The 19,512-nt window shown below is 36.5% G+C and overlaps 2 protein-coding genes across 5 annotated transcripts; one reads left to right on the top strand and one right to left on the bottom strand.

The window, feature by feature from the left end:
* Positions 1-885: 885 nt before the first annotated feature.
* Positions 886-9,312, bottom strand: DNAJA1 (DnaJ heat shock protein family (Hsp40) member A1). The gene is made up of 9 exons (XM_039333627.1): positions 9,087-9,312; positions 8,143-8,287; positions 6,969-7,146; positions 6,380-6,484; positions 6,049-6,276; positions 5,037-5,151; positions 3,452-3,567; positions 2,656-2,756; positions 886-2,444 (listed from the first exon to the last, which is right to left on the bottom strand). The coding sequence occupies exons 2-9, from the start codon at positions 8,272-8,274 to the stop codon at positions 2,226-2,228; spliced, it is 1,194 nt and encodes a 397-aa protein (XP_039189561.1). The 5' UTR covers positions 8,275-8,287; positions 9,087-9,312; the 3' UTR covers positions 886-2,225.
* A 1,031-nt stretch (positions 9,313-10,343) lies between these two features.
* On the top strand, positions 10,344-19,341 carry APTX (aprataxin). 4 transcript variants are annotated; one of them, XM_039333690.1, is made up of 9 exons: positions 10,344-10,395; positions 12,208-12,341; positions 12,873-12,982; positions 13,537-13,583; positions 16,002-16,331; positions 17,257-17,316; positions 17,406-17,632; positions 17,795-17,898; positions 18,546-19,341. In XM_039333690.1, the coding sequence occupies exons 3-9, from the start codon at positions 12,943-12,945 to the stop codon at positions 18,698-18,700; spliced, it is 963 nt and encodes a 320-aa protein (XP_039189624.1). In that variant the 5' UTR covers positions 10,344-10,395; positions 12,208-12,341; positions 12,873-12,942; the 3' UTR covers positions 18,701-19,341. The 4 variants fall into 4 exon arrangements, with proteins under 4 accessions (XP_039189624.1, XP_039189621.1, XP_039189622.1 ...); XM_039333687.1 differs by lacking the exon at positions 12,873-12,982 and having other exon boundaries at positions 10,345-10,395; XM_039333688.1 differs by lacking the exon at positions 12,873-12,982 and having other exon boundaries at positions 10,358-10,454.
* The last annotated feature ends 171 nt before the right edge of the window (positions 19,342-19,512 follow it).

Below are 19,512 nucleotides of genomic sequence, written 5' to 3'. Positions count from 1 at the left end.
AATGGAACTACATCTACATGGAGGGAAGTATGCAGTGGGGTCCCCCAGGCTGTTTTAGGCCCAGTACCCTTCGACATATCAACAGTTTGAATGAGGGGATAGATGGGGAATTCATCAAATTTGCATACCACACCAAGCTGGCAGGAATAGCTTAAGATATCTTGACAGCTCCGGCAATGCAAAAAAAGTCACGATAAGTCACGACACATCATGTGATGTGGCAAGTTTGACACCTGTGTAGTAGACAATCATTTAATATGAGCCAGCAGTGTGCTGCAGCTGCCAAAAAAACCAACAGTTCTAGGCTGAATTAAGAGGGATAGAATCACGATCACGTGAAGTGTTAATAAAAGATTAGGGGACTTGAGGCTAAAACATATAAAGAACAGTTGCTGGAATATGGTATGTCTAGTTTAATGAAGAGAAGGACTAGGGGTGACATAATAGCAGTGTCCCAATAGCTCAGGGATTGCCACAAAGAGGGAGTCAAGCTATTCTCCAAAGCATCTGAAGGCAGGACAAGAAGCAACAGATGGAAGCTAATCAAAGAGAGAAGCTAATCAAAGAGTGTTGGACTAGAAGACTTCCAAGGTCCCATCACTTGTTATTCTGTTCTATTCTAAACCAGGCTTCAGCTCATGTATTATTTTCCTCATGCAACTCAGATGTGTGCTTTTCTGCTTCTAAGTAATCAGTTTAACTAGACATCTATGTATATTTGCCAAACATATTTCTTGTAACTGGCTTCAATGGGAAAAAGATGCCTCAGGATCATCCCATTTAGCAACATGCCAATCTAGACCAAGGGATTTTTTTAGGACAATTTCTTGACAAATGTATATTTGGAATGGATGGTTATACAGGCCAAAAAGGAAGAAGAGATGAAACTGTTAGAAGGATAGTTTTATTTCCCCCTACAGGTACAAACTTGAGTGTATAGTACAATAACCAAGCATTTTAAAGACACATAATTCCACTGTAACTCATCCTTATCACAAGGACTAAAATAATCTGCTGTACAACTTAAATCCCTGCCAAGGATTCAAGCTAGTCAAAAAAGTTGCCAATTTAAGATTCTAATGGTGAGAGATTTGTTTTGAAATTACATATGGAACTGAAATGCCATTTTCTGTTACTTTATTTGCCCATATACATATAGCAGATATGTAAGTTTAGGGCTTATCATAAATAGCAATGTTAGCAACTCAGTTTTTAGAAATAGCAGAGTCTTAGGATATTTAAAGGACATACTTGAATCTTTGCTAACGCTTCCCCCAGTCATGATGTAATGCCTAATTATTATTTTGGATGAATCTATACTAGGTTACTTATATTGACATTTTGAAATAGCCATTAAAAGGTAGCCTTTTTCAGAAACTACACACAAAAACCTTATGGACTGTGAACAGTTCATTAAGGAGTCATTTAGCGTCAATGGGGTTTTTCTGCTAGTATTCATGCAGCATGGAATTTGAATGTTAGTGACATGAAACTCAAAATGCTTAAGGATGTAGTTTTGTACCATTATTCTTAGGCATATTATTTTTCAGTTACATGATTACCTCTACAGAAATTAAGTATTTGCTATTCAGAATCTTTTTTAAGATTTAAGCTTTTGTCCCATTTACACTTAGATGTTGGTTGAATTTTTTTACTCCTACCCAAGAACCATGTCAGGATCCTGTCTAACATCAATGAGTTTTATACAGCATTCTAACTAAAGCTCAGAATAGAATGAGGGGTGTTCAACATTCCAGAGTGGAAAATAAGTAGAGTTCCATACAGGTGCTGTGCAAAGTCTCAACCAGCCATAGCACATCCAAAACACATCAATGTATCTAGATGAATACAAAACTTTAATTTCACATCTTTAACATGAATCATAAATACAGATGCATACGTAAGAGGGAATATAATTTATAATACTAAACAGAAATCACTGAATACTAAGCCAGTGCATTTGCACACAATACACTTATGATGCACAAAATAAAATAAGCCAGAGTAAAGTGGCTTCAGGTTTCCTTAGGAGGCCTTATAGAAATATGAACATTCCAACTTGATCCAAGTAGTTTTACCGATTTCAATTTGTTAACTTGATTTAAAAACAACTAAATTTAAATATTACAGAGACAATAGCAATTCTGAATATAGCAATTTCAGTCCTTCACTCATCCACAACTGACATACAGGACAAGCAGCACAAGTGTAACTGTGAGACCACTTTAGGAAGTCTGGCATTGGACACCACCTCTAGGATGATGCTCATCATCGTCATATGCTTCACCATTGTAATGCTGTCTTCTTTCCTGAGATGGGTCAAAGTCTACCAATTCTACTTGATCCATTTCTTCAGCTTCTTCCACTTCTTGTCTTGGTGGTAGCAGTTTTTCCAACAGACATAGCTTATCTGAGCAAAGGAAACCACTTTCTGGAAATATCACCTGAAAATTAGAAAAAAATATGAATACTTCTCATAAATGTACTTGAAGTGTGAAATATAGTGTATCTGAATTTTAATGTAAAAGATAAATTTGCTTAATTTGTATAACACCAATCATTTTTTAAACAAACCAAATTATAAGGCAGCATTGCCTAAAATATATTGAAGAAATATTCCATTAGATGTTAGTAATTTAACCAACTGTGCCTTACCTTAAATTCAATTATAAGACGGCCCTTTTCATATGGCCTACGGTAGATTGGCATTCCTTCATTTATTACACATTTAACGTCACCATGTTTGACAATCTGACCTAGAAATTAAAAAGATATAACTTGTGTTTAATAAACCTTATATAAAATTAAAGTTACAAGTACTTGTAATTGCTGAAGCAGAAACTCATCTAGACAGCAAACTAAAGAAATGTATGTGAACAAGGCATCCACAAAGGGTAATAACCTGATTCTGGGAAAAGATCCAAGTGCTAGAAATGTTTTGTAACCGAATCCAAACATGGCATATTCCTAAAGTGCAGTATCATGATAAAAAAAAGGTTTCCCAAGACATGTTTAGAAGATTTCTAATTCACCAGTTACAAATGATTGTTCTATTTCTGTCAATTCAAGGCAATAGGAGTTTGATGAATGTTAAATTCTATGGAGATATTTAATTACAGTACTAATTTAAGACAGTTATAGCTGCTTAGGAACTTTATAGCTTTTCACTTGGATTCCCCAAAACGATAACATTTATTTTATGGTGGGTTCCAATTAATATTGACTCCAGTATTAATTGCAAACCTTTAATTTAACAGACTAATAGTAGGCAGCAGATGTCAGTTAAAGTAGAATGTTCATTTAACTGAACGGGAATTTTACAGGCCATAAAAAGATAAATAGGATTATGCACACAAAGTAATAAGGAAAGGTTTACATCCAAGGTTGATTAAACTATGGTTCTTTAAATGTATTCTACCCAAGTTCTTTTTTCAGAGCAATACAGACTTACCAGGATGAGAAGTAATTATTATAGTTCGATTATCGAGCATTGCAATTGGTTTTTGAAAGCCACAGAGTGCTTCCACTAACTGTATATCCATAGACATGACCAGGTCTTCACCTCGCCTGCAGAGAAAAAGTTATTTGCCTTAGAATTGCAGGACTATAATCATATTGTAAAGGATATCAATTCCAAAAAGATAAGGAAAAAACAACTGCTTAAAATGATAAATTATACTATTAAATAAATGTACAGGGGGAATATAAAGAGATCTGCATTCCTACAGAACTAAAAGGATTTGTTAGTGAAATAAGACTATTCTGGCACCAGATCTGATTACATGGGAAAACAAAAAATTAAGTTTCTACCTTAATATCTGATGTTTAAATGTTATAATGATATAATATAGCAGACCAGTGGTCCCCAGCATGCCACCAAAGAGTGACACACAACACACAGGCATCTAGGGTGGTGGTTCCTCACTAATCCTTTATGCTTCTTAAAATTGTAAAAGTGCAAAGTGATATCTTCCAGTATTATCTTTATTTGTAATAATGCACCTGAATCCTAAATTGACTCTATAATTTTTATTGAAAAATAAAATGTTTTGGCTGTAGGAAAATACTTTTAGGAGAGGGAATTTGTTCCTAAAAATCCCCCAAATAAGCACAATTACAGGCAACATCCTATAGGAAGTATTTAAATAGAACAGATAGTATTCTGATAAACTGGCTTTATGTAACTTTCCCATGGTAGCCATTTTGTGAATAGGCAATTTTCCCCATCCAGCAGCCACAGCACTCCTGTCATATTTTCAAAAGTTCTCCTGCTCAAAAAGGATGAGGATCCCTATAATAGATCAAGAAATATTTTGAATGACATTCTATGTTTAATTTTCTAAGTTAAAAAAAAAAAAAGCCACAATCTCACGGGGAAAAAAATAAACCGATTTTTCCTGCTACTGTATACACTATTTACATCCATACACAAAAAATAGTTTCAGCAGTTGAGCTGGAGAAAAGATGACTTTCAAGCCTTAAAATCAATGTAACATTTTACTTAACAACTGAAGTTTAACTTCCAGAGAAGGAAAACCAGTTTACTGACTTTGAATCATCATTATACTGAACAAACTTCTTAAAACTAAGATAATATTATACACTTCCCTAAACAAAGAATCAGGAATTAGAATTAAAAACTGATGTTGTGCCAGGCTTCATACCTTAACATAACTAGTGAAGGGCTACAGAACTATGACAGAATCAGTCTGTCATCTGTACTATTGCATATTAATATGCATTTATAAATGCAGTAGGTGTCCACATATTAGTTACAATGTAGTGGTTTATATTAGTTTAGTAGAACAGATTGGAAGAGATGTAAGGTACTGCAGAAATAATTAACGTTTGTAGAGAAAAAGTTAAGAGAAACTGCACAATTGTTACCCTGACCATTCTGTTTTGACTACAAAATTTAAAAGCTGCTTCAATCAATTAGTGTCTATCAAACATAAGGCCTATGCCTAACAACCTATGTCCCCAAACTGTTATACATACTTCCGAAGTAAGTTTTCCACAGTATTATTAAAACTTGCCTTGTAAACAAAGAATGATCTTTTTGATCCAAGACAATGATAATGTCTCCTGGCTCCAACCCTGGTTCTTGATCACCTTCACCATGAAAAGTTATTTTCTGACCATCTTTCATTCCTATTTCAAAAGGAACACATTAGACTTAAAATCTACACAATATATTTTAAATTATAGTATTAATAAATTTAGCATTCATTACTCTGGAAATAATTTGGTGAAGCATAAGTAGAAGCATGAAACAGGAGCAGAAAGCATATTCTTTAGCTGCTAGTAAAAGCCATCTAGTCTCAATAAGTTATTCCAGTGTTTCCCAAACTTGACAATTTTAAGGCATGAGGACCAACTCCCAGAATTCCACAGCCAGCAACGCTGGCTGTGGAATTCTGGGAGTTGAAGTCCACATGCCTTAAAATTGTCAAGTTTGGGAAACACTGAGTTATTCCTTCCTTAGTTTCTTTTGCCAAAATTCCTAGTTCTGCATTATGGAATGTATAAGTGGTATGTTTATATTTTTTAGATATTGTGAAACTGAGGTGTTGATGTACACTAGTTGTAATAATTTAATTTGAACATATTTTAATAGTTTTCATTTTGTTTACTTTATTTCAGCCCTTAGTCAAAATTATTTTTATCCAAATACTATAGTTTTCCAGAGCATCTGATATCAAGTGTTCAAGCAGTCATTATGTCACCCATACAGCACCCCTCAAATCCTTATTGGGAACCATTAAACACCCACAATACAAAAAAGTTGTGGAAGTTGTACTATCTTATGAAAGCACCACCTCTTGACAGAGGTACTGAGGTTTAATGCCCAGCAAGCAGAAAGTCAGGTGGGGAGAGAACTATATTCTTCTTCCAACAAGGGAATTCTGAGGAAGGAAAATGAATGAAAGACACAGATCTCATGGGACAGATTACCAAAACATATTAATTTTAAAAGGGATGATAAATATGTAAAACTTTCCTAGGATGTTTAATATTCTACAACTCCTAATTTCTCCTTTAGTATACCTTTATCAATGTGGACTTCCAGAATTTTCTTTTCTCTAACAATTTTCCTTCCATTGCAGCTTTTACACCTGTCCTTGGGATTGATGCGCTCCCCATGGCCTTGACATTCCATGCACACCGACTGGATTTGCTGAACCATTCCAGGTCCTATCTGATGAATTCTTATTTGCATGCCTGTTCCTCTGCAATTAAGGCAGCATTCTACTGCACCTTTCTTGCCCCCTCGGCCTAAAAAACATATGTCAAAAAATAAGATTAAGTAGACTACATCTTTTTCACATTAAAATTTCTCCTGGACCTTTCTAAAGATTAAAGAAATATTTTAACATACCTTCACATTTGTCACAAATCACATTTTTTTGTAGAGCAAGTTTCCGGGTTGCTCCATTGTACAAATCTTCTAGAGTTACTGATAACTGATGTACAACGTTTTTACCTGAAATGAAAAGCGTGTTAATGACTAATTCAATTCATATCTAAGAACTTTCTGGAAAAAATTATATTACAATGGAAATTAAACTTGATTGAATACAATGGGGCATTTCTAAGTAAACAGTTATAAGGGCCATTTCATGTGCAGTTTAAACCATGTTGAAAATACCTGGACTAATTGTATAATTTATACAGCTAATATTAACAGTAATAACAGCAAATAAACTTTGAGGAACTGCTCAAATAATGCTAATAGATGTTTTAATGGACATTAATCCATTATATGACAGCTCCCAAAGCAACCATTACAAAGAAACAAATGAATGGTTTTACATTAAATAAAAATTCTGAAACTAAAAGATATCTTAACCGGTTTACCTTGAAACTACATCACCTTTATCTTTATAATGTGTGCAGGGAACCACCCTTTTAATAATAAAAACTTAACCACTACAATTTCCATTAGATCAAAGAAAGTTGTACATTACCTCTCCTTTCTCTTTGCATTCTTCCACTTCCTCCAAAGAACATATCAAATATATCCATTGGTGATCCAAAACTGCTTCCACTACCACCTTCTTTTATTGCTTGTTCACCACCTTTATCGTACAACTCTCTTTTCTTGGAATCAGAGAGGACTTCATAGGCTTGGGAAATTTGTTTGAACTACAACATTTTAAAAAAATTAAAAGGCTTATGTAAGGCTTTATGTAAAGTCTGTGTAATTGCCACCAGACAAATGATCATTTATTATTTATACCATGATCATCTCTATTAGTAGATCATTTATGTATTAATAACATACAATAATTACTGAGGCCCGGTCTATCTTATGGATTGAATTTTCTCATTTTATTGAAGAGTAATAATGTTTTATTTCAGCAAAAAAATTCAAATCTACATTTTAACCTTCCTAATTGTAAACCTTTAAGTCCTGGTCCACAGAATGACTGCTAGGTTTTTTTTATATAGTGATAAAGTGATTTGTTACTCTTTTCTGCTGAATATTTTTCTTCTATATCCATGTCTAGTTCATAGGTTCAATTCTGCTTTAGCTGTTTCAAAAACAGCTAACAGTGACTAGATGGTGCCACAACAGCTAGGCTGCTAGCTTTCCAAAGGGCAGTGATTTGCATGGATATGTCCACATAAGTCACCAGGAGTCAAGCTCATCATAGAAATTTTTATTCAACGTCACACTTGGAAATGACATGGAGAGAAATTTTTATGTAGGTTTTTCAAACCTCAAAAAGAAAGACATTTTACTGTAAACCAAATTATATTTTCAATAAGACATCTGCAGGACAAGAGACAAGAAATAGTCAAGTACAAAGGTAGACAACCTTGGCTCTTTTATGACTTGTGGACTTAAACTCCCAGAATTCCCGAGTCAGCATGGCTGGTTCAGGAATTCTGGGTATTGAAGTCCACAAGTCATAAAAGAGCCAAGGTTGCCTACCCCTGGTCAAGTAAAACAGAGCATGGAAACATTGAAGACTTAAAGAAATAGTATGTTCTGAAGATAAGTATGCATATGGGTTCAACATCCAGAATCCAACACATTCACACCAAGAAGTAAAATGAAAATGGGTACACAATACCTTCCACGTAGTTAATTAGCAGAAAATGGGAGGAATATTAAAAAAAACCCTATTAACTCACCTTTTCGCCTTCATTAGGATTCTTATCTGGGTGATACTTCAATGCTAATTTCCTATAAGCCTTTTTCAACTCCTCCTGAGAAGCATTAGGTTTTACCCCAAGCACATCGTAGTATGTGGTCTCCTTCACCATGATGCAACCGTACCTGCACGAGACCATGGTGGGGAAGAGAACAGTCAGTAAGAAGATGCCCGTTAAAGGAAGCAAGTAAAACAGCTATTGGGACTCTCCCACACTTTCCTATTTCCCTTCCCTTATCCCCTTCAGGCTCCCCAATAGCTCCTTTGCCTCTCAACAGAAACAATCCTCCATCTTTCATCCACTTGCCCGCACTAGCCTCCCACAACCTAATGGCTAATACAAAACAGGGACTAAATCTGTCAGGAAAGCACCTTTTTCTTGTTCCTCCCGCTTGACTCGGCCACCTTCGCTTCAATTGCCTCCTTCAGCCGCACCCGCCTGTTTCCGAGCGGGCGAAGGTGGTCACTCACTCGAAAAAAGGACTTACTCCCCTTTCCCCCCCCCCCCGGGCTCCAGCCCTTCCCCCCCCCACCACCTCAGCTTCTCCCCTACAGGACACCCAGAAAGGATGCTTCTTCATGGTCGCCCTCCTCGTTTCACGGACAATGGGCCCCAACTGCTCCTTCTCCCCAGTTTCCCTCACCGACCTACCCCCCCCTCCCCTTCTGCCCTCGTGCCGCCTTTTCCCCGCCTCGTATCGGTTGCTTCTCCCTCCCCCCTCCCCCAGCGCACGATTTCGGCTCGCGCTGTTCCACACCGCGCGCCTACCGCCCCCCCCCCCCGCGTGCGTCTCGGCTTCAGGCGCGCGGACGAAGCTGCCCGGGCCGTCGTTGCCCGCGGAACGAGGAGGGGAGAAGCAGAGGGGGGGAACTGAGGGAAGAAAAGAAGGCGCGGCCAACAGCTTCTCTTTGTCTTCCACCTACCTTGCGCTTTCGGCCGAAGAAAAGGCAGCCTGATGTCTTCCCGATAAGCCTACCCACTCCTGCCGCCGAGTTCCCCTTCGCCTGCCTCTTTCTCTCCCACAGACAAAACGACCGCGACTTTTCTGGAAAGTTCCGAGCCGGTCTCAGGCTAGGCAGCATCCGGGGAGTTTTCTTTTTCAAGGAAGCCCCACCCAATCCCGGAAACACCGCCTTCTCTGCTGGTCCCTTCGCCGGCTTTCCAGAAGCGATGACGCAAAACCAGCCGTCTTCCAATCACATGTCGAAGGATTACGTTACCGCCAGGAACTACAAGTCCCATCGTGCCAGTAGGCAACGTGCTCGGTACGGTGCGCCATTTTTCGACGCGGCTGAGCAAGGGCAAACTACAAGGGCCAGAATGCAAAGCGGTAGGGATGGGCGCCTTCGACCTTTCGAAGTCCTGTAGAACTGAACCGGGAGCTTGAGGCCAGGTTTCCTCAAAGTGTGAGAAATGCGTAAAGCAAACGAAAATAAAGTATTCCGCTCTTTAACACTACGACGAAAAAGTTTATTTTATTTATTTATTAAATGTATATGCCCCACCATCTCACCAATAAAATGATTCTTGGGTGGCTTACAAATAGAATAAATTAATAATTAAATAAAAGAAGCAAAGAGAAAAACTGAAATCCTACATCCACCTACCGCACGCCTGCAGAAATCCACAAACCTACTGTATGGAAGGAAAATAATTAGGAAAACACTTAATCTTGGGAGTTTTGCAGACACGTTTTGGTAGCCCTAACTCTCCTGAAGATTCTTCCAATTAAATTTCGAATTCTGGTGTTAATATTCAGCATAGATTGTTTAAAAAAAATACATATTGGCTGCATTTCATTTTTATGTCACTAAGAGGCATCCTAATGGGAATCTCAAAGTAGCTTCTCTCTTTTCTGCTTTAATTAACATCCAGTCCGATCAAAAGTGGAGAATTCAAGAGCTCGCTAAATATTATGGTGAGATTTTGAGTGGCCTTAAATAGCATTAATTGGCAAATATTTTGGTATTAATGGATCAGCATAGTCTTTTTTATGGGTTTACTAAATAAGACAAAATCCGATCAAGAATCCTTGTAAACGTACAACTCAAGAGCAAACGCTAATCATCATTGAGGAAAGAAAGGTCGAGAAACTCGATGTGTATTTACTTCCTTTCTCTTGGGGGGGCGGAGTAAGGACTTAGAAACTTGTCTTTGATTGGCCACGAAGCAGTCCAGAAGGATGCTATTGGCTAGGAAATGTAGAAAAGGTTCAGAGATGGCAACGTGGAGGTGAGCGGAAATGCGAGGGAGTGTTGACGAAAGGAGGAGGTTCTCGTGAGAAGCTTCTGGTATTTATGGGGGGGGGATGAATAACCCACCGAAAATTATTGGGAGGGAAGAAATCGGATGGGGTACGTGGTCTTTAGATGGTCGTTAAAAAAGCAAGCACAAAATTGTACTGTGAGATGGCGCAAGAGAGATTGTCTGGCAGAAATGTTTCTTTTACAACATTTTCCTCAGAGGAACTCGTATATTTAAACGGTCATTGATTCTAAAACTGTCAGGAGCCAAACTCCAGCTGCCCTAATGCTTAATGGATTGTGCCAGGTGTTTGTGTTGTTTCAGTCGCAGTCCTTTGCATGCTGAACTTAGTTAATTGGATTTTTGATAAACACGCATTAAATCTGGATGTTAGTGATGTGGATCATAGCCCGGATAAAATACAGTGCAGAGCCAAACTTTGGATACACATATCCATGAACAGCTGCTTCCTGTAAGTAAGCGGTTGTCCACTTCAAAATCTCATTTCTCTGTGTGTCAAACGCGGTCGTGATCTGTCATATTTACAATATCATGACGAAAGAAGAGGGTGAACCGGTTCCGTTTAGTTTCTAGATCCTAAAAATGCTGAACACTCCTGCAGGATACAGAATCCATTCAAAAATCATATTCTGAAGCAATAAGAAAACTGGGAATTCAAAGAAAAACTTAATTTAACTGCACCCTTTTCTTGGTTTCTCTGTTGCAGTGGTAGTAAGAAGTACAAATAGTTCTTTTATGGGGTAAAAAGAAAGGCAGTGAATTTTCTGTTTGTAATTGTTCAAAAGGGAAGGCTCTGCAAACTTTCACCAAACAAATTTAAAATTGTTTTCTGAATTTTTCATGAAACATAATACAGTTAGCTCTATATTTTCAATTTGGAGATTAAATAAACAGTATTCTCGGTGCTAAAAATAGAGCAGACATCCAACTTAAATATGATTATTTCCCTTGCTTTATTCTACAAAAATAATTCAGTTGCTTGGATTCTACCATAGACACACTCAAGAACAACTCCGAATAAAGGTTACGTTCATTTCATAGATCTGATGCTTTCAGCTAATTCACACATCACTACTTAATTTTGCCCTTTGGCCAACACTAAAAGCTTTATCACTGCACTCCATCAGCTGAAAAAGTCTGATCTGCTGGAATATTTATTCCAAATAAGTACATTCTATTTTTTTCTCCTGGAAGAAGGAAAAAGCTATGCCTAGTATGAATTGGTGGTCTTGGTCTATATTAATTTATAAATTGTTAGTTAAAAACTACTGGCAGACTTAAAACATGCTTTATAAATTAATTAAAGTGTTAGGGTAAATGAAATTATTCTGTGGCACATATAAAAATATTGTTTTTTAAAATGACAGATTGCATCAGAGTCAGAACAATTTCTTTAATTGGAATGCTTTATAATTTAGTTAATGAATGTATTGTAAGTATTTAATAGAATTATAAATATGTTATGCATAAATATAATAATGGAAGCATAATGTAAATTGTCTAATCAGTTTTTTTTCAAATCTGTCTATGAATTTTATAATAAAGTAGATAAAAATCTATTTGGCATCTCAACATTTTGGATCATAAACTATTTGAAGTCTTGTAAATTTTTGTGCTGTTCCAATTGTAAATGGTGAGAGTGCATTTTATAAAGTAGATAAAAACCTCTAGTAAGTGTTCTGGAGTAAAATACTTTTATAGCACCTGTAGATCATTCTCCCTATAGGAACCTTATTTGATAAAACTGAGTATTTCTTTTTTTTTTCCTCCCTCCCTGAGTACAATGCGTGTATGCTGGCTAGTGAGCAAAGATAGAAGCTGTCAGCGAATTAAACTACCGCATTTAGAAATGGTGGTGATAGGGCGTGGGCCTGACACGGAGATAACAGACAAGAAATGTTCACGAAGACAAGGTAAATTGTAGATTAAGGTAGCAGTTTTAAATATGCTAGGAAGTACATCTTAGTAAACTCAGCAGTTTTTACTTTAATTCATTTCTGCCTCTTTTTTCCCTAATGGCATAAGTACCTGGTGTCAGATAAAGGGTCAAAATGGGTGGCATGGTGAGTAATAATTAGTAGCTAAGAGGTTAAACTATGGATTAGGAAAACTGGTTTGAATTTAATTTGTACTCTCAATAGTAGATGGCTATATTCAGTTTCCCAAGTTATTTTTATTAATTAGATTTATTATGACCATCCAAAAAAAGACTCCAGAAATAAATTACACAGGAAAGTAATAAAAATAGATATCTGTAATTAGGATAACAAGATAATATATATGATATATTTTCAGTAATTTAACATTATATAACCAAATAATGTTTTGTTGTACAGATGGTCCTCATTTAGTGACCACAATTGTCACCTTGGTTGTTAAAGTGGTTGCTAAGGGAAACTACAACTGTGCTTATGATCTTACTTCAGCTTTTCTTTGCTTTACAGACCTGGTAAATATGAGGATTGGTTGCAAAGTTACTTTTTCATCACTATCGTTAATGCTAACAATAACTAAATGAGAACTGTCTATACTTCCCAATATTTTATAGATGAAAGTAAGATTATGCTTTTATTTTTCAGTTCGCCAGTGGGTGGGTAGAAGTAGCCATAGTCGATGAAGAACTATAAGAAAATTTAATAGAATTTTAAATCCTGTAACGAATCTGCCCTTGTAAGAGAATAATAATGACTCCAGGAAAACTCAGCCACATGTGTTGAGTCCTGGAATGGACTGAATGAGGCATATGGAGAACCCTAATGCAAATGTGTACACAAACTTAATCCGAAAAGAAAAAAAATAGAGGTCTAGGCACTAAAATCCAGAGATAAGGAGATCGTATGAGACCGAAGTAAAGTATTATTAAACTATTATAGCTTTTAATTGTAGCAATAATTTTAATTTACATGACCATAGCTCATTATTTTCTGGCTGCATTCATTTCCAAAAGGACAAAAGAAATTAGAATAAATTGGATGTCTCCTAGCACCTACTTTTTAATTTAAATTGTTAAAGCATTTGCTTTTCTGAATTTCACCCCATTTTTCTCCCTTCCCCAACACTTCCATAAAATTCACAGCCTAACATCATTCTTTGTCAATTTTTTTTCAGTGCAACTAAAAGCAGATTACAACAAAGGGTATGTCAAGGTTAAACAGGTATGCTTTTTCTTGCCATACAGCATTGTGGAATAAATTCTTAAAACAAAAATGAAGAAAACATAGATACACGCATTATTTAAAACATACATAACAAGTGCTGGAAAAATAAGTGAAAAAAATACAACAGAAAAAATACATGGTATAATATGTCATTACAACAGTAAACCATGACAATTTTGTATATAATTATCTAATGCAAATATTATGCAAGTGTGTGTGTGTGTGTGTGTGTGTGTGTGTGTGTGTGTGTATATATATATATATATATATATATATATATATATATATATATATATTTGTTTTCTGAGGTTTTCGTGGGTGTTTGTATGTAGGTCTTTGGTTATTCGGGTTTTCTCCCGCGTAAAATTGGAAGTGTCTTGGCGACGTTTCGACAAAGTTGGAGACAGTCCCTTATCTTACTGAGGCTTGGGGCTGGGAGCAACCAACTTGGACTGGCTTGGACTGGGCTGGGTACTTGTTTAACAGCCTGTGGTTCTTGGTTAACAATGTCAACCAGGACTGATGGGATTGTGATTGCTAAGTGATATCCTCATGTGACATCTTGCTTTATGATTGCATTGTTTAGCAGGAAATTTCGGTCTTAACTGTAGTCATAAGTTGAGAACTACCTTACAAGAATTAACTTTTGCTATGCTATGGATCTTTACACCTTATGCTAAGCTATGAGTTAAGAAAGACTTATTGACACAATATAATTCACTGAATTTATAAAATGTGATAAACTATAAAATGCATTTTACAAACCATTAATGGTTAGGTTTACATGCTAAATCCATGATTGGGTGTTTTATAAATGTAACAAATAAATGCTTTTAAAAATAATCCACAATGTGCAAACCGTAGTGACTGAGTTTATAAGCCTTGCTAAACCCAAACAAAACAATCCTCAATTTGTCTTATTACAAAACAGTCTTATTAGGAAAAGGATTCTGTGTACGCTATACCTCTTCAAAATTTATTTGCTTTTGGTCTTCAACATCATATCAGATTCAAACAAAATACTGAAATCCTTCAAGTTGTTAAAAATGGGAGGGTTAAGTGACTTTCTGTGCTAAAATTTGAGGAGACTACATTTCACATTTGAGTCAGATCCTAATAAGTTTGCTTGTCAAAATTCTTGACCAAATGACTCTGGATTGTGCATAGAGATCGTGGCTTGATGTTTTGTAATAAAAAACTCAGGAAATGCTTTATAAAACTACAGTTCCCAGAATTTTCCAAAGGGAAATCAGGAGAATATTTAGGCTAATTTGAACTCATATTATAACTGAATCCACAGAAACAAAAGAATGAAAGCTTGCCTTTTTCTTTTTTTCATTTTTAAAAAACAGAAATTCTCTAGCATGATTTCATTGTTGCTCAGTTTGCTTGCACCAAGATTAATAAAGCAGGAGAGTTAGCCACCTTCTCTAAGGTTTGATTTTTGTGGATATAGGTGGATTATCTATTGTATAAGACTGCATCAGGAGAAACTTCCTTTGTTCACTTTTATTAACTTTTAACTTTATTAACTTCATTCTTTTGGTACACCTGTTACGATCCATTTCACTTGGTGGAAATCTATTACATTTCTCTGTCTTCTTGAATATATAACAGACTTCATCCATAATTATTTGCTCCAATCCAGAAAGCAAAGCTGAATTTCTGTGATTTCCTTGTTCTTTATAGGAGGATTAGAATGCTGTCCTATATGTATCTTCATAGCAGTAAGCCCCACTGATTCTGTGAGACTTACTCCCAGGTTAATCAGTATGGGATAGCAATCAGTCTGAAATAGGACCAAGGGGAAAATAAACTGCTATGTTTCTATGTATTTGCAATGGATTGGCAAATATTTCTAATTTGTATTTTAGTGCATAAATCTAGATTAAAGGATCCGTAACCTAGAGCTATTTAGCTGGTCTTGCGTAAGAACATAACATTACATCAAAAGTCTGTGGTATAGTACCTTGTGCTTCTCACTTTTGTTTCCGTACTTCAGAATTAAGAATTAAAATATGAATAATTATAGGAATCCGTCTTTTTTCAGCCTCTACTTGTTGGTTCTTATTTTACTCCCCCATATCACAAGATTTTCACTATTTGGTTATATATACATAATTAAAGGAAATTGGTGATAATGTGGGGGTGGTGGATACTTTAAAGCCAAAAGAAGCCACCATCATTTTAATACATCCTAGCTTTTGTTGCACTATTTAGCCAACTAAATTTCAATTAGTGTTGTAAAAAATCACTTTTCTTTGAAGCTATCGCCAATCTACCATCTTTTCCTGGAAATGAGATGGTCTATTGCTATTTAATGAGATAGAAAATATAATATATTTCATGGATGCTGACTTTCAGGCAAAGCAAATATTAGTATGATGAATTAATTTTGCCTTTTTCTTTTTCAAGATAGGAGTCAATCCAACCAGTATTGATCTAGTGGATGTTGGCAAAGATCAAGAAACTAAACTGAAGCCAGGACAGGTTCTCCATATTGTCAATAAATTGTATCCATACACTGTACAATTCTTGGAGGAAATGGGCACGTGTGTTGGTCGGGAAAGTAACAAACTCCAAAGTGAAAAAAGGCGACATGATGAACCTGAGGAAAAAAATATGGAAAGCTTATCTGGAAAACAAATAAAAACAGACCAAGTGGAGTTGCAAAGCAACAATTTGTACAAGAATGTGACAGATGGTGGTTCTGTTTCTTCACTTGAAAGCTCTTCTACCAAAATGGTAAGCCAAAAAATAAGAGTAGCTAATATTGCAGAATTGAATGCAGGAAGGTAGGCAAGGAGAGCCTTTAGTCTATGGGACCTCAAATAAGGCCTCTTTTCCCCAAAAATCTTGGCTTTTTTTCACAGATAGGGCAAGCTACTGTGTAGAGAACCTGTACACTCTATAGAGAACAAACCCCACTCCCTTCTAGCACTGAAGATACTACCTGGTCTGGTAATGAAACATGTGCAAGCAAACAATCTTCTTTCCAGTCTTCAAAGTTATTCCTTCTTCCTGTTACATGAGAATTGGAGTTCTTAGGCAGATTCCCAATACCCCTGCTAATAATTCCAAGATTTTTTTTGTGGGGAGCCGTAACATTTGAATGAGAACAAACTGGAATAGTCCTACTTTGGCCCACATGCAATCCCTGACACTGCCCCTCCCCAATTTATTCTAGGCCCCTTTAAATGAAATTATGAGAACATACTAGAACCTTTTCTCCTTGTTCTGCTAATAAAAGCCATTCCATCGTTATAATTATCTAGGGGGGGGGGAATACTGAAAATGCTTTTGGAGCTTAGAGTGTGTGAATGACTGGCATTTTGAACTAGGTCACCACCTGGGGGCAGGCACTATCTGAATTGCTCTTACGTAGTTTTGAGTGAGGTACATTCTGTCTATTGAGTTATATTTGTTTGTCTTAGGAGCAGTTTCAAAGCGATAAGTGTTTCAACACTACCTATAATCTGAAAAGTATTTAAGTGTCTCTTCAAATTATTTTAGCTATTCTGATAGCACAGTTAAATAGAATTTAAGATTGCAATCTGAAGCTTGCTTACCTAAGTAGTAGGAAGTCTTTCCTACTGGATTCTTCATGCTGCATTTTGTAGTTTTAAAATATGTATCTTGATGTATTTAGATTCTTCTGTTTGTTCTTTAGGAATATATGCCGTACTGGGCTCAAGGTCTGAAGGTTTCTATGCAAAACCCAGACGTGCAGGTAAGGGTTTCATGTTACTTTCCCTCAAGATTGATAAGCATGAGGATATCAACATCACTGTAACTCTGAAGTATTTTCTTCCCTGTTAGGTCTACAAGGACGAGCAAGTTGTAGTTATAAAGGATAAATATCCAAAGGCTCGCTATCATTGGTTAGTGCTGCCCTGGAAGTCCATTTCCACTTTATTTGCAGTAACTCATGAGCATCTTGAACTGTTGGAACATATGCACAGAGTTGGAGAAATGATAATCCAGCAGTGCCCAGAGAAAGACAGCCTCTGCTTCAGACTAGGCTACCATGCCATTCCCAGCATGAGGTAAGGCAAAAACTAAGGTGTGCTAACCTTCTATCAAACATGCAACAGAAGAAATGCTGCCTTCTGGGCTGTATCTTTTGTTAGTGAAAATGCTGTTTTAACACATTTTCAGTTGTTGTAGTGATATCAATCCTGGTTATCATTTCTGCTTCATTTTCTTAGCCAGCTACATCTTCATATCATTAGTCAAGACTTTGATTCTAAGTGGTTTAAAACCAAGAAGCATTGGAATTCTTTCACAACCGATTACTTCTTGGACTCTACAGGTAACAACTTAGGCTATTTTAATTTTTATTCAAACTTGGGTTTCTTCCGATAACTTAAAATCAAAGTAATTTAATAGCTACTGCCCTGTTGGTTTAATAAAGTTCCTGCACCAGTCCATAGAAAGCAAGTGGATAAGTAAAGTGCATTTAGTTTAACCCAAAAGAATTGAGATAAGGCAGGTGTTCCCCTGCAAAAGGTTCTCCCAGTATGAGAGAAAGGGTCCATGGAAAGTAAAAACATGGGAGAATTCAGCTTCCCTCCCTTGTAAGGACAAATTTCTTCCCTATATATATTTGACAAGCTGAGACAAAGTGTGGCCACTGCCTGGTTTGACTGGATTATAAGATTCTTTCAAAGCAAATTTTTGGACAACCCATTCATATCAAACATTGTAGAAATTGCTGCAGAAATACAGCCATTCTGTGGGTGCTAATTTTGGCATTAATATAAAGAACCCTAGGACTGTGAGCTTCTTAACATTGCTGAAAATTATGTCAGATACCATGAATTCTCTCCTCCCAGTTTCTGAGGTTTGATCTAAACCTTGAAAAAAAGTACTAAAGCTAAAACCAGTCAGGTGGGGTTTGGAGAGGGCTGAAGCTATAATCCTAGATCCATTATGCCTCTCCCTCTTTTCCCTCTTTAGATGTGATAGCAATGGTAAAGAAGAAAGGAAAAGTAACTGTCGATAAGAATGCCATCCAACTTCTAACACTGCCTCTGAAGTGCCACGTGTGCAAAAGGCAACTACTGACTATTCCTCAGTTAAAAGAACACCTTAAAGAACATTGGCCCAAATGACTCTAGGACTTGTTTCATTTATGCACCAGAGTTATCCTGAGTATTGGCTAAATTCAGTTCCAATGTTCATATGCAAATGCTATTGCCATAGGAAGTGTACCAAAATCTTGTCACACTATTTGTAGAGGGAAGTGGCAGCTATGGATAGAAGGGATGTGGAAATATACAAGGGTTGTACAATGATGTTGTACTTGTGCTTTTGCAGTGGAACCTTCACCCATGACATCTCTATGCCCTTCTTCATGCTAAAGAATTCGTTATAGTTAATGGGCCAACTAAAGTGAGCCCTGCTGTTGAATGAATCTGTTATGTGGAAACTTATGTTTTTTAACTTTGACATGACGGAAGATAACTTTGCACTTACATTCAGGATACTGTTCTACATTTCAAGCTGAACCTTGGCATTCATTTTCAAACCTGGCATGGGTAAGAGGAGAAAAACTAAAAATGTACTGTAGTGAGATTTGACTTGTAGCCTGAGCTATCAGGATAATGTTCCATCCTATGTTGGAGGCATTTCTCTGCTTTCCCAATTTGATTTTCAGCTTTATCACTATACTGTTTCTAAGTGGACTGCTGTGGATATGCAGCAGGCATTACAATGTGAAATCTGAGATCTTTAAAAAAAAATATCACTTGAACTCCTGTGTTTATTTCATTAAGTGTATGTGTATTCAAGCAAAGCAATGCCTATTAAATTCTACTCCTGCCTACATCCTGCATTTTTTCAAACGATTTCAAGGAGATACTATTTCTCTTCCACATACACCTCCCATTATAGCTTCGCAATTAAATAGCTCAGGTTGAAAGGG

This window comes from Crotalus tigris, unplaced genomic scaffold (assembly GCF_016545835.1).
Source record: "Crotalus tigris isolate CLP2741 ecotype Arizona unplaced genomic scaffold, ASM1654583v1 scf7180000024506.7606697, whole genome shotgun sequence".
NCBI lineage: Eukaryota > Metazoa > Chordata > Lepidosauria > Squamata > Viperidae > Crotalus > Crotalus tigris.
The sequence above is the reverse complement of the archived record's forward strand: the minus strand, read 5'-3'. Positions and strand labels throughout refer to the sequence as shown.